The 15,569-nt window shown below is 38.2% G+C and overlaps 1 protein-coding gene across 1 annotated transcript; it reads left to right on the top strand.

Annotated features, from left to right (window-relative positions):
* The first annotated feature begins 13,808 nt into the window (after positions 1–13,808).
* Positions 13,809–15,012, top strand: LOC125530933 (xyloglucan endotransglycosylase/hydrolase protein 8-like). Its single transcript, XM_048695348.2, has 2 exons — positions 13,809–14,161; positions 14,265–15,012. Exons 1-2 carry the CDS (start codon positions 13,892–13,894, stop codon positions 14,826–14,828), a joined length of 834 nt encoding a protein of 277 aa, XP_048551305.2. The 5' UTR covers positions 13,809–13,891; the 3' UTR covers positions 14,829–15,012.
* The last annotated feature ends 557 nt before the right edge of the window (positions 15,013–15,569 follow it).

Genomic DNA, 15,569 nt, shown 5'->3' with positions numbered 1-15,569 from the left:
ATTCTATGGACGGTGCACTAGTTAAAGCTTTCTTTGATTGACGGGTGTTGATCTCACGGGAGCTAAATCCAAAACCCTAGCCACACAAAAAAGAGTTGTTTCTCAAAAAATATATTAGGGGTGAAAATTTTCATTTTGCCAAAGATATATTAGCAGGTCAAAGTTTATAAAAAATTCAAAAAAAATTGTATCTAAAGAAAAGCAAGAAGTTCAAATTAACATAACACATGACTTTGATATTTATTTTTCATAAAAAGAATATTGTTTTACCATTTCAAAAAATGGAAAAAAGTATTTCCAATAAACCAAGAAGTCCAAATTATAAAAATAAAGAAGTTTGATATTTATTAAAAAAACACAGGTTTTCTTCGTTACTAAAGAATAAAATTAAAGAAGTTCAAATTAAAATAAAAGGAGTAGTTCGATGTTTACAGAAAACTCAAATTCTTTCCATTTTCTACGAAAAATAAAAGTAAAAAGTTCACGTGCACCTTCGTGCACGGTTCAGATATTTATATTGCGGGATGTCCGACCTCCAATTACATGTTTTAAAATGTTGCTTTTCATGCCCTAAATTTCCTATTGTTTTTGCACATGTTGGATTCAAGGGAAAATGTGTATAAAAATGTGTGATTTCGAAATTTCAGGTGCAACGAACATCGAAGTTCAAACCAAAATAATGTAAACAAAAAAATCATGGAATTCAAAGAATAAAAAAATGGAGTTTCATGAAATAAAATAATAGCACACGAAAGTTCATGTTTCAGAAATTCCGAAGTTCACGTGTACCACGTATAGAAGAAAAATTATCAAATGAAAAAAGGGACCGCCTAGGCCATTTCATCGAAAAGCAAAAAATGCATAAAATGTCGCGACAAAATTCTATAAGAAGTTCAAATTTAAAAACCGAAGCAGGTCACGTTAAAAAAATGAAGTATTTAATAACTAAAAGACAAATTTGGACGTTCATAAAATTTGAGCAAAAGTTAATAAAAAATAGTTCAAAAACCCTTATAACGTACTTTCTGTGTTTGTAAAAAAATCTAAGAAGTTCAAATTAAAAGGAGGAGTATTTCAAAAGATTGTATAAAAACCGATTTTCCATATTCTATAAAACCTAGAAGTTGAAATTAAAATAACGGTGTGGTATCATTGTTCCTATGAAAAACATTTTCCCTGTTACTAACCAATAAAACTAAGAAGTTCAAATTTTCAAAATGGTGAAGTTCGATGTCTATAAGAAATTTTGATTTTTCACATTATCAAAAAATAAAACCAAAGAAGTTCAAAATTTTAAAACAAAGAAGTTCAAAAAACTCAATTTTCCTCGTTACTAAATAAATAAAACTAAGAAGTTCAAATTAAAATAACAGAGAAGTTCAAATTTTATAAAAACCTCAGATTCTCGTTCTAAAGAATAACTAATAAGTTCAAATTAAAATAAGGGAACAACAAAAAAGTTTTAAAAAGTTTTTCCTTTTTTTAAATTCAGAATCCCCCCGATACTAAAGATTAAACTAAGAAGTTCCTTTTTAAAAAATAGAGTAATTCAATGTACATTAAAAACTCGGTTTTTCTCGTTACTGAAGAATAAAACCAAGAAGTTCAATTTAAAAACATGGAGAAGTTTGATATTTAATTAAAAACATGGAGAAGTTTGATAAGTTCAAAGAAATTGTTTTTTTGCCTTTTAAAACAATTCTTTCAATGCACAAAGAAGTTCAGTTATTATTTGGGAGCAATTTGATTTCAAAAATAAAATAAAAATAAAAATTATAAAGATTTAGAAATAAACCAGGAAGTCCATAGTAAAAAGATGAAGAAGGTCGATGATTATAGAGAACTTAGATGTTCCTCGTTATTGAAAAGTGGAAACAAGAAGTTCAAAAATAAAATAATAAGAAGTTCAACTTTTAAAAATAGAGCGCTTCAAAATTTCATAAAGAAAATTAAGAAATAAAACCAGGAAGTCCATATTAAAAAGATGGAGAAGTTCGATGATTATAGAAAACTTAGATTTTTTCCTCGTTATTGAAGAATGGAAACAAGAAGTTCAAAAATAAAATAAAAAGAAGTTCGAGTGCTCTGTCCCGGGAAGTTCAGGAATTCTTGCGAGAGAGGTTCACCTTGTATTTCCATGTTCAAAACACAACAAGAAATTGTTTTTTGCGTTTTAAAATAATTCTCTCAATCCACAAAAAAGTTCAGTTATTATTTGGGAGCAATTTGATTTAAAAAAGAAAATAAATAATTCAAATTATAAAAATGGAAAAAGTTCATGTACTACATGGTGTGTGTTTAATACGAGAAAAATGAATTAAAAGGCAATGTCCAATTTTTTTGTTATAAGTTCAAGTCCTCGGTCGGAGAAAGTTAACAAATTTATTGTGAAAGAAGTTTGTACAAAAGGAATATCATTTGTGTAACACTGATGAATGGATGAGAAAATTACAAACAAAAATATGTCACAGAAGTTCAACGTTAAAATGGTAGGAAGTTCACCAACTACACTGAATGAATTTCAGTTGAAAAACTTTTAAAATCGTCGCGAGTATGAAAAATATGATCAACACGGGAAAGTTGCGTGTTTACAGCAGCTTTCCACTGGTATATCACTTTCTCAATTCCGGTGAGTGGATGGAGAGCTACGAGAAAAAAACATGTGAAAAACAGAGTGAAGTTCAAGTAGACATGCCGAGAAGTTTAGGTTCTTCACGCGGTGCATTTTTGAAAAATCTGTTTCACGATAAAGGCGGAACGAATGATCTCGCCATTTTCGAAATTACTTGAAAACGGCCAGGATTCAGAGAAAACCATCAACATGAAAAAGTTTCGCATTTTCCGTAGCTTTTTAGCGGTATATTACTTGCCCCATTCCGATAAAGTTTGTAGAAATTACGGCAAAATACGTTTTTAACCATTTTCAAAACTGGCATAAAACCGTAATGAATTAGGAGAAACAATATATACGGAAGAGTTTTGCATTTCTTCAAGCTTTCCAATGCCATATCATTTGCTGCATTTGGACGTACGGTTAAAAAATTAGCTTGAAAATATGAACTCTGTGGAACTTGTACCATTTTCTAATTTACTTTTAAACCATTCAAAATTAGAAAAAACTTTTAACATAAAAAACTAGCGCATTTTCATAAGCTTTCTAACGCCATATTATTTGCCTCAATTGGATTAGCCATTTAGAAATGGCATCGAAAATACGAACTCGGGTGTTCGGTTTGCGAAATTTTACGATTTTACGAATTACTCTTTAACCGTAGGGAATCAGAGAAAACTTTCAACATGTGGAAGGAGTGGTTTTGCAGCAGCTTCCCAACGCCATATTATTTGCCTCATTCCGATAAACAGTTTAAAAATGCGATCGAAAATACGATTCACGTTTTTTGTATGAAAAAAATGGTTTTCAAAACTGCTCTTAAACCGCTTACATTTTTCCAAAAATTTAACTTGGGTCATGATACTGATGTCCATAGCTATCCAATGGTATATCGCAAGCCCCATTTGGACACCTTTTAGCTGAAGTTCAACCTAGTACTCGGGGAAGGTCAGGCGCGTCACTCGGGAAGTTCATGTTGTGATCAGAATATTATTCTGATCCCGTGATCAGAATAGTGTTTATGTATATATATGTTGCTGTTCTAAACTGATCATGATGCCCTCATGTCTATATTTTATTTTATCGACACCTCTATCTCTAAACATGTGGACATATTTTAAATATCGGCTTCCGCTCGAGGACAAGCGAGGTCTAAGCTTGGGGGAGTTGATACGTACATTTTGCATCATGCTTTTATATCGATATTTATTGCATTATGGACTGTTATTACACTTTATGTCACAATACTTATGCCTTTTCTCTCTTATTTTACAAGGTTTACATGAAGAGGGAGAATGCCGGCAGCTGGAATTCCGGGCTGGAAAAAGAGCAAATATTAGAGACCTATTCTGCACAACTCCAAAAGTCCCGAAACTCCATGAATGTCTGTTTTGGAATATATAAAAAATATTGGGCGAAGAAAGCACCAGAGGGGGGCCACCCACCGTCCACGAGGGTGGGGGGCGTACCCTACCCCCCTGGCGCGCCCCCTGCCTCGTGGGCGCCCTGGCAGGCCTCCGGTGCCCATATTTTGCTATATAAAGTCTTCCGCCCTGGAAAAAATACATAGGAAGCTTTCGGGACGAAGCACCGCCATCTCGAGGCGGAACCTTGGCGGAACCAATCTAGGGCTCCGGCGGAGTTGTTCTGCCGGGGAAACATCCCTCCGGGAGGGGGAAATCGTCACCATCGTCATCACCATCGATCCTCTCATTGGGAGGGGGTCAATATCCATCAACGTCTTCACCAGCACCATCTCATCTCAAACCCTAGTTCATCTCTTTTATCCGATATTTATCTCCAAGCCTCAGATTGGTACGTGTGGGTTGCTAGTAGTGTTGATTACTCCTTGTAGTTGATGCTAGTTGGTTTATTCGGTGGAAAATTATATGTTCATATCCTTTATGCATATTAATACCCCTCTGATTATGAACATGAATATGATTTGTGAGTAGTTACGTTTGTTCCTGAGGACATGGGAGAAGTCTTGCTATAAGTAGTCATGTGAATTTGGTATTCGTTCGATATTTTGACGAGATGTATGTTGTCTCTCCTCTAGTGGTGTCATGTGAACGTCGACTACATGACACTTCATCATTATTTGGGCCTAGGGGAAGGCATTGGGAAGTAATAATTAGATGATGGGTTGCTAGAGTGACAGAAGCTTAAACCCTAGTTTATGTGTTGCTTCGTAAGGGGATGATTTGGATCCACATGTTTCATGCTATAGTTAGGTTTACCTTAATACTTCTTTTGTAGTCACAGATGCTTGCAAGAGGGGTTAATCATAAGTGGGATGCTTATCCAAGGAAGGGCAGTACCCATGCACCGGTCCACCTACATATCAAATTATCAAAGTAACGAACGCGAATCATATGAGCATGATGAAAACTAGCTTGACGATAATTCCCATGTGTCCTTGGGAGCGTTTTCCTTTATATAAGAGTTTGTCCAGGCTTGTTCTTTGCTACAAAAAGGATTGGGCCACCTTGCCGCACCTTGTTTACTTTTGTTACTTGTTACCCCTTACAAATTACCTTATCACAAAACTATGTGTTACCAATAATTTCAGTGCTTGCAGAGAATACCTTACTGAAAACTGCTTATCATTTCCTTCTGCTTCTCGTTGGGTTCGACACTCTTAATTATCGAAAGGACTACGATAGATCCCCTATACTTGTGGGTCATCGGGTCTCCTTTGCAAAAAGTTAAATTAAGCAACAGTGAGTACAAAGGTACTGCAAACGAATAAGATTAGAACTATTGAAAGGATCGGTATGGTTGACTAGAAGGGGGGTGGTTGAATGGGCGACTAACAAGTTTGAACTTTGTTTGCAAATTTAGGCTCAGCGGTAAAATAGGTTGTATATATATGCAACCAGGTGGACAACCTATATGAGAAGCACAACAACAACAAGTGCAAGCAAGAGTAAACCCAAGATAATAGGTTGCATAAAGTAAAGGATAGAAATAACCCCAAGTGAAGACGAGGATGTGTTTTCAAAGTTTTCTCCTTTGGGGGAGGTATGTCTCCATTGGAGTGGTTTGGAGGCACAATGCTCCCCAAGCATCCCAAAGACTCACCCTATTCTCCTCACACCCTCGCAAAATGCAAGGTGTCGTCAATCCACTAGCGGTTCCCTTGAAGACAACGATAGGGACTTTTACAAACAAGGTTGGGGCAATCTACACAACTAAATTTGAGGTTCCCAACACCACCACGAAGTTCCAACACAATGGAATGTAGCTCCGTGGTGATCTTTTCGGTTTAGGGTGCCCAAACACCCAAGAGTAACAAGTTGATGAAGATGAAAGAGATGGGGGAGCGCAAATCGGTTTGGTAGGAATGTACATCGGATGAATCCCCTCGAGCTTTTGTGTTGGCAATGGTGGGGAAATCTTGAGAGAGGATTAAGGTAAGGAGGTAGAAGGGGGGGCTATTTATACGCCTCACAGTAGAGATGACCATTGCACAACCGTGCTTGCTCCCGCAGGAGTTGTTGGGATTCCCCCAAGTGTAAGGGTGAAGTAGCCCAGCGACGAGTATTTCTCTCAGTTAGAGAAGCAAGGCTACCAATTCGCTAGGAGCTCTCCTAGTGAACAAAGTAAGTAGTACATGCACACAAAACACGGAACAAACTTGACCCCAACACGGCAAAAGGGTTTTCAAGCCCCTTGTATTGCTGGTCACAAAATTAGGGTAGGGACCATCCTCAAGGGGACCAAGAAGACACGGATTAAGAATGAAATTCACCTTAGTATGCTTGAAGTAGGTGTTGGGTGTGTCTTTAGCAGTGGGATTCTTGACATGACGATGTTCGTAGGATGCTCCGCATCACTTAGGCTCTTGCCACTCCTTGTTCATCTCATACTGATGTCCCCACTCGATCTTAAAAACTTCATCCACGCAAAACACAACAGAACTCGTGAAATAGGTTAGTACATATAAAATAAATCTTCCAATCATGTACCGTCAAGACAAGATGCATATTTATTTTCAAGTATTAGCTACTATGTTTGTTAGGTTCTGTGTTGAAACAGAAATTTTTGCCTCCAATGTTCAAATTTTTGTTCCATACGGGATGTGATAAAATCCTAAATTTTTTACACAGTACTGTATTACAAATTTCAGTTACGACCTTATTTTTCAGAATTTTTGAATTACAGAAGTATACTATTTAATTAGATCTTTACGTGTTGTTCTGTTTTTGACAGATTGCAGCTGTGTTTTCATTGTCTTCTTGTTTTAGAGTTTTCATGGCTTATATTGAGGGATATAAATTGAAAAAATGACAAATTAGTGATGTAAGTAGCTACCTTCGCATCGTTAATTAATGTTGATGAAATAAAGTTACAAAAATTGTTTTCAAGCCAATAAAATAGTCGTACACACATCTTGGCTCTTAGAAACCATATTTCAAAAAAAAGGTCACACATGCATGCACATCTTGATGTACTTTTAAAAGGACGACATTTTACTTATTACACATTTGCAACATCCCAATGGCTCAACTTGGCACAAAAATTAAAATAAAAGATACAAAGATAATTAGTACAGTAGCAATTATCATGTTGACTCAAAAAAAGCTAAAATGATTACTATTGGGTTATCTCCCAATAAGCTCTTTCTTTATAGCCATTAAGATAGGCTTAAGATTTAATGATGCTCATATGAAAATAATAATTGAAGCACAAAACCAAGCCTCGCAAAGCATGTAACAAAAACATTTAAGTCTAATCCACTTCCTATGCATATACATCTTATAAGTAAACAAATTATCATGGCAAACACGATCTAGCATATGTAAGAAAGATGAATGAATCATTAACAATATTAACTTAGTAACATGAAGATTTCTATAACCATACTTGTCTCTCTCATAATAATTACATGTAGGATTACAAGTAAATTCAACAATATATCTATCATATAAAACATTCTCCTCATAATCTATATGCATGCGAATTTTATAATCTTCTAAATAGTGGGGTAATCATCAACTATAGTCATGACGTCTCCAAATCCACTTTAGCAAAAATCTCATAAAATTGAACATTCTCCGAACACGTGGGATGTTTTTTACCTAAATTTGACACTCTTTCGAACCCAGTTGTAATAGTATTGCAAACATTATTATCAATAATATATTCATCATGAGGATCAAATAAATTTTTTATCTCATAATAAGTATCATAATTATCTCCCCAATCATGATCATCATAATAAGAAGTGGACAGAACACAAACCCATCGGTGGTTGGATGGTTAGAGGGACAGTGGTATCCCCAGTCCACCAGGGTTTAAGTCCTGGTGCTCGCATTATTTTTGGATTTATTTCAAAATTTCCGGCGACGCACTTTCAGTGGGAGGAGACGTTCTCGTCGACGAAGAGGCGCCTACGGTGACTTCATAAATCTCAACATGATATGTCGGTTCAGTCTCTCGAAAGTTCTCATAGGGATAGGGTGTGTGTGGGTGCATTCATAGAGGTGAGTGTATGCGCGTATGTATGAGCGCTTGCGTCTGTACTGTGTTAAAAAAGTGGACATAACAAAATCATCATCAGTAGTGCCTACAGACATAGTGTCACCATAAAAAGCAATATTTTCATCAAGGGTGTCATCTTCACTACTTGAATCAAAGATTATCATGTTTATCCCAAATACTTTTCATTTAAATCTTCTTCATTAGTAGGGGGCTAAAAAGATCATGTTCATCAAACTCAGGATCCCCAAGCCTATAGCTTTGCATATTATTAGCACAACATTATTCATCCAATTCATATTAATACCATTGTCATTCATGGAACTCTCATCAATCACTTTATAAAATTCTTCTTTTAACACTTCATATAAAAATTGGATTCATGATTTTCAAGAGAAAATTAATAAAGATAAAGAAGCACACACACAACTTTATCTTTTCTTTCAAAGAGCTTTCCCCAATAGAATTTTCTTCATCATGAGCTATCGGTTTATCATATTTAGAATTTTTGAAAAGTCTAGTTAGTGGAGAAGGATCCATATCAATTTTTTGCTTTCTGTGTGTCAACGATAAATATAGCATACACAGGCAAGGTAAATAACAAGTATGTAATGTGAGAGTATGGTACGTATTTGTGTAGGAGAAGATTCCCTAGTAACGGCGCTAGCAAAGTCTTTGCTACTCCCGCAAAAGTCGTTGGATCCCGCCAAGAGGAAGGGTGAATCGGCAAGCAATAAATATTTCCCTCGGTTAGAGAACCAAGGTTTATTGAACTAGTATGAGCTTCCAAGCTAAACAAGTCAACAATACCTACACGACAAGATGGTTGTCAAGCCCCTTGTCTTGCTAAATACTACAAGGTAAAACACAAGTGATATAGTAAAATAGTAGCAAAAGTAGAACGAAAAAAATAGTGTCAATTGTGTGGAGGAATAAAGTAATGGATAATAGACCCAGGGGCATAGGTTCCTCGAAAACAACAAGTAGCATCGTAAACAAATTACAGGTGGGCAATTGATCAGATTGCGATATTTATGACTATGATCATTCATGGTATAATCTCATATAGGAATTACGTCCGTGATAAGTAGACCGTTAATCCAATTCATCTACTACTAATATTCCACCCCAAAACTGCTATATAGCATGCATCTCAAGATATTAAGTATGCAAGAAACAGAGTATCGCAATAAACAAGATGACATAATGTAGACAGGAAGAAGCCAATCAATATGGCAAAACCCCATCATTCCACCCTTAGTGGAAACAATACAACACATGTCTTGGCCCTTATTCTCACTGGGTTAGAGCACCGCATGATTGAACCCACTACAAAGCACCACTCCCTCTGAAGAAAAACCCATTGAACTTGGCCAAAGAAGATAGACAGATCAGAGACCATGCAAAGCTATTTAATTATAGAGCAAATAAAACCTTAGAAGATTCAATTGATTTCAATGAACAGTCTGATCATAAAATGGCAATTCATCATGTCCCAACAAACACACCACTGATTTCATCGAATTGATCCCGATCATGTGAGAAGCTCACGGGAACATGGCATTGAAGATCCAGAGAGAGAGAGAGAGAGTCATCTAGCTACTATGGACCCTAAGTCCTGTTAGAACTACTCACATCATCATGGAGGCGCAATGTTGATAAAAAAGATTCTAACAATGGCTTCCTCCTCTCACAGAACTCCGAAACAGGCCTCCAGATGGGATCTTTGTGAAATAGGAGCTTGTGGCGGTGATAACATTCTTCTGAAGATATGGCGGAGGGTTTCGGTATTTATATGAATTTATGGCGGTAGAATTGACCTAAGGCGGTGTAGGTGGGCCCCAAATGGTCAGGTGGCACGCCCTAACCCCCAGGGTGCGTCGGGTGGCTGTGTGGGCCCCCCTGCTGATCGTCTCGACCTCTCCCGAAGCTTCCAAAGTTCCTTGTTGCCCAAAAAACGTATTAAATTGGCAAGTGATTTGGACCTCCGGAGATATTGATTTCCTGCGAAACCAAAAACGAGTACTCCCTCCATTTCTATTTAATCTGCATATTAGGTTTGTCTAAACTCAAACTTTATATACTTTCAACAAGTTTGTAAAAAAAATTAACATAGACACCACCAAGTGTATATCATTGGATTCATCGTTGCATATATTTTCACATCATATAAATTTGTTGATGTAAATGTTCATATTGTTTTCTACAAACTTGATTAAACTTTATAATGTTTGACTTCAGTCAAAGCATACGTGCGGAGTAAATAAAAATGAAGGGAGTAGAAAACAAGAACTGGCATTGGGCACTAAATTAACAGGTTAGTCCAAATAATAATATAAATTGCTATAAAAGGTATATAAAGGTGATAATATAATAGCAAAGAATTAAAAAATTTAGATATGTTTGAGACATACCACCTGCGCGACATTGCTCTCCCTCGCGCCTGGCGCGAGTTGTTGTGTCGTCTAAGTGGGCCAACCCAGTGAAGTGGTCCTCCAGAAGGTTTTGTACATCGGTTCGTGGAATCTTCCAATGGTTTTAGCCGGTTTTAGGAAGGTTTCGTGCAATTTTTTTTGATTTTTTATTTTTTGTCCATTTTTAATTTTCCCCTGTTTTTTCAAATACATGTTGTACAGTTTTGGTACATAAGCGGAGCTTCTTTTACATTGTTGAAACAATCTAAAACATCACAAACATAATTTTTAAATGCATGATCATTTTTTTAAATGTCACAAACATTTTTTTGAATGGTACAAAAAGATTTAAAAATAATAATCACATATATATTTTTACATTGTATAATATTTTTAGAAAACGTCACATGCATTTCCTAAAACATGTGTGAAAATTTATTTAATGTCACAAACATTTTTTAGAATGGAACAATACATTTGAGAAGCATCTGACATTTTTTTCATTGTAGAAACATTTTTAGAAAATTAATAAACATTTTTGACAACGGGTGAACACTTTTTATGTCCCATTTTAAACAAAAATTGATGAACAAATGTTTTACACTGCATGGACATTTTTTTAAATGCTCGATGGAAGTTTTCAAAATTTCAAACAATTTAATTCCTAGAATATATTTATTTAGAATATTTCAAAAATATTAACAACAGTTCAAAAAATCAAAAAGAAAAATGAATGAGACACAGCTGTGTACCAAAACTACAAGATCCTATTGGGTGGGCCCACTAGGGTCTTGCTCCATCACCCAGCGCCGTCACGGGCAGGCGAGATAAAGACGGGAGCTCCTAATGGGCGCTCTAAGCGCCGGCTGGCACTAACTCGCTACCGATGTGTAGCGGGCCGGCCTAGTAACCTACTCGAAAAGGAAATGTGAAGAAAAAAAAATCAAACCTAACCAAAATTTGGGATAGCCAGGATTCAAAATCGGCACGACAACATTGAGAGCCTAATGCATTAACCACTAGACCAAATTAGTTTTGTTGTCTACTACTGGAAAACGGTGCTAGTTAAGCTTTTGTTTAGTAAACGTTAACGTATACCCAATATAAATTGTCTGAAAAAGAAAGCGTAAATTTGAAAACAAGTTGATGCATTTTGAAAAAAGTTCATCAATTTGTGAGAAAAGTTAAAAAAGTGATAAAATTTCATTGATTTTAAAAAGAGTTCATTGATTTTGAAAAAAGTTCTTAGATTTTTTTTAAAAAATTACCAACTTTGAAAAAAAGTTTATCAATTTTGGAAAAAAGTTCACAATGTTGGAAAGGGTCATTAATTTCTAAAAATAGTACATGAATTTGAAAAAAAATTCTTCAATTTTGAAAAAAGTTCATTGATATTGTCAAAAAAACATCAATTTTGAAAAAAAGAATCATCAAATATGACACCAATTTTTAAAAAAGTTCACTGATTTAAAAAAAACATCGAACTTGGAAATGTTTAGGCATTTTTTGAAAAAAGGAAAAAGATAAAAGAGAAAGAGAAAAAATTAATAAAATCAAAGTAAAACTGGTCCAGAAAACCAGGGGCATTCTGCGAATTGAAAAACAATAAAAGGAAGAAAAAGAAGAGAGAAGTCACAAGTGCGAAGGTGTCTGACTGGTTAGCCTACTTTGTACTTGATGAAGTGATCGCGAGTTTGATTCTTGCCGGGCGCGACTTTTTTGCAGTTTGTGCAACGAGACGAGGTGTGTGCGCCTGTTTGTTTAAAAAAACAACTAAAATAGTCACCAAAGCGCCAAATAGTGAATGCAGATAAAGGGGACGCACCCTGCAGGTCTTATAGGGATTTAGTATTGAAATATTAAAATTAAACAACGCCAACAAACTATTCATCGTTGCACCAAGAGTACACGTATGCTTAGTTTCTAATGAGAGGTTTGATAAGAAGTATTCTCCTTTTCCTTCTCTAACCCCAGGCGGCCAAGACAAACCCTTCCATCCAAGCTTCACTAGTGAGTCCGTGGATTCGCCTCCCCACTATCTAGCATTTAGGCGGTCTATAGCGGGAAGGGGAATCCCGGTGCCTCCGCTCCCGTTATTAGTTAGGTTGGTGTTTTTTGGTCCTCGCAGGTGCGGCGCTCGGACGAATGATGATTCTTCTTCGAGTTTATCTTTCGGGCTCCGATTCTCCTCAAATTCACCCGTCTGGACGTAGTCGACAGAGTTTCGACATAGATTTTTGCCGTCTTCTTGGACGGTGAGGTTAGGGTTTCTCGTCATATGGCAAGATTTAGTGTCAGGTGCTTCATGTCCATGTAAGGGTTTCATTGGTGACAACTGCGGCTCGAGGACGCTGGTCCTTAGGGGCACGTGCACGCCGACTTCCCGGCTATCATCGACAAGGTCAAGTCGCACCGATAGGGGCGTGGCGACAGCGGCTCGCCCGGGCTCGTTTTGACGTCAATAGTGATCGTGCGATGGTCTCAAAATCTTGGTGTAATTTTTATCATGTTTGAGATCCTTTGTACTTTCGGTGAATTTTATAATCTAATCATTTTTGCAAATGAAATAAGCGTTTACTTGCTCCGCAAGTAGTGACCAAAATACTCTTATATTCTTTTATAGAGAAAGTATCATCTTTTTAAAATCATATAAGCATCTATTTGTGGTTCCAATGTGGCATGCAAGCTTTACTCCATTTCTAACCCGCAATGCATCATTGAGCGACCCATCATAGTTTATTTTTTGTTGAATGGCCCCATAATAGCTTAATTGTCTGATTAGTTGCTAATCAGGATTAATTAGGTCCTTACATTTCGTTATGCATGCTAGTAACATGGTATATTTGATGCTCGAGCGCGGCGAGGTGGTTAACCGACGAACACACAACTCAGGAAATGAATGAGTGGCCGAGAGAGATTAGCGAGGCATCATCAGTGGCGGTGCCTACGTACGTACGTGTCGCTCGACTGGATTCCAGCACTTAATCTTTGTTTTGCTGATAGGCTTAATCAGTGGCCGGTTCCACCACCCAATTTCTGGGTCCCACAGTAATCTAAGTGTTCCTTTAGACATCTCATCAAACCACCAATTTCTGGCTTGGAGTACGTATGAACACACCAACGATTAGAGATTATGGCAGATTGTACCCATGTGCTGCCCGAATAATTGTAACGACCTTCGCGCCACCAGATCGATAATGCATGCCGGCAGAAAAATGTGCCCCATGCATGCATCGACAAACAGTGCAGGGGCACAGCAGCTGGACGGCACCACTATAAAACCGCGACATCTCCCGTGCTTCTTTTCACTACACAAGGCACTCCACTTTGTAAGCTCGTTTGATTCCAAGAACAAGAAGCTCCCTAGTCTATAGCAGCCACCATGGCACGGCGCTTTCTGGCTGTGCTCACCGTGGCCCTGGCGCTCTTGCAGGCCGCCTCAGCCAAGTCCTGGCTGGACAAGAGGTTCAACACGGACGGCACCGTCCGCACGGGGTACGACGCCTCGGGCCAGCAGGTGGTGATGCTCAACCTCAACCAGCAATCCGGCGCCGCCGGCTTCAACTCCAAGGAGCAGTTCCTCTACGGTGAGTTCAGCATCCAGATGAAGCTCATCCCGGGAAACTCCGCCGGCACCGTCTCCTGCTTCTACGTAAGTCCATCAGCTTTACTTCTACAAGGACCAAAACTTATTAACCTGGCACGATCGATCTTTATTCTTTAGTAGCTAGACTCAACGTTGCTGTTAATTGCAGCTTTCTTCCGGTGACGACCAGTGGCGCGACGAGATCGACATGGAGTTCATGGGCAACTCGACGGGCCACCCGGTTGTACTCAACACCAACGTGTGGGCCAACGGCGATGGCAAGAAGGAGCACCAATTCGACCTCTGGTTCGACCCCGCCGCCGCCTACCACACCTACACCATCATCTGGAACCCGGAGAACATCCTCTTCAAGGTGGACAACCTCTTCATCCGGTCCTTCAAGCGCTTCGCCGGCCTCCCCTACCCTAGCTCCAGGCCCATGAGGCTGCACGCCACGCTGTGGGACGGCAGCTACTGGGCGACCGAGAAGGGCAAGATCCCGATCAACTGGTCCAACGCGCCCTTCGTCGTCTCCTACCGCAACTTCTACGCCAACGCCTGCGTCAGCGGCGGCGCGTGCCATGCCGGCAGCAGCAGGTGGATGAACAAGCAGCTCGACGGCGCCGAGTGGGGCACCGTCAAGTGGGCGGAGCGTAGTTACATGCGCTACAACTACTGCGAGGATGGGTACAGGTTCCCGCAGGGGCTCCCCGCAGAGTGCAGCCGCTACTGATCCCCGCCGGGCATCCATTGTTGATATGGATATCTTTTTCTTGGATACAGTACATGATTCTGGTTCTTCTTTGTGAATTTGTGATTAAAGGGCAGCCCTGCAGCAATGTGTGGGCGATTGTTTGTACACCTAGTTTTTTTTTCCTGAAGAAAGATTCATGTAATTTTTATCGTGCCTTTGGTTACAGCAATATATACTCCATCCGTTTCAAAATATAGTGTGTTCTCGGTTTTCGCACTTCAACTTTGATCATAAATTTAAGCAACGAGACCGACTGCGGCGGGAACAAAAATTATATAATTGAAAACTTCTTTTGAATATGAATTCACTGTTATAATTTTTGCTCCGCCGCAGTCGGTCTCGTTGGTTCGATTTATGATCAAAGTTGAACCTCGAAAAGCATGGGCACGCTATATTTTGAAATGGAGGGAGTAGTACTTTAATTTTATGAGCTATGATCGAGAATTTTATTATGGTGTCACTGAGCAAAAAACCCAATGTTCTAAATAGCGGGCTATGCCATTTAGTCGGCTCAGTCAGAAGCTATGAAAAGCTATAGCGAAGCTAAGCCCCATTTAGTGTTTTTCTTAAATCATGAAAAATTGAAAACATAAGTATACAATTAGGCATCGTATATGATATATCGCATATAATTGACATATACACATGTTCTAACATCAAAATCCAAGCACCAATCAAGTCTCCTAATTCAATAAGCAAACCTTGCATCAATGCATCATA

Source organism: Triticum urartu, chromosome 3A, assembly GCF_056163025.1.
Source record: "Triticum urartu cultivar PI428250 chromosome 3A, HENAU_Tu73, whole genome shotgun sequence".
In the NCBI taxonomy this organism is placed as follows: Eukaryota; Viridiplantae; Streptophyta; class Magnoliopsida; order Poales; family Poaceae; genus Triticum; species Triticum urartu.
The sequence above is the reverse complement of the archived record's forward strand: the minus strand, read 5'-3'. Positions and strand labels throughout refer to the sequence as shown.

Excerpts from the sequence above, each read along its gene's own strand:
- LOC125530933 (XM_048695348.2), top strand. The coding sequence starts at position 13,892 with ATGGCACGGCGCTTTCTGGCTGTGCTCACCGTGGCCCTGGCGCTCTTG. Across the intron at positions 14,162-14,264 it reads GCACCGTCTCCTGCTTCTAC|CTTTCTTCCGGTGACGACCA; the intron begins GTAAGTCCATCA and ends TGTTAATTGCAG.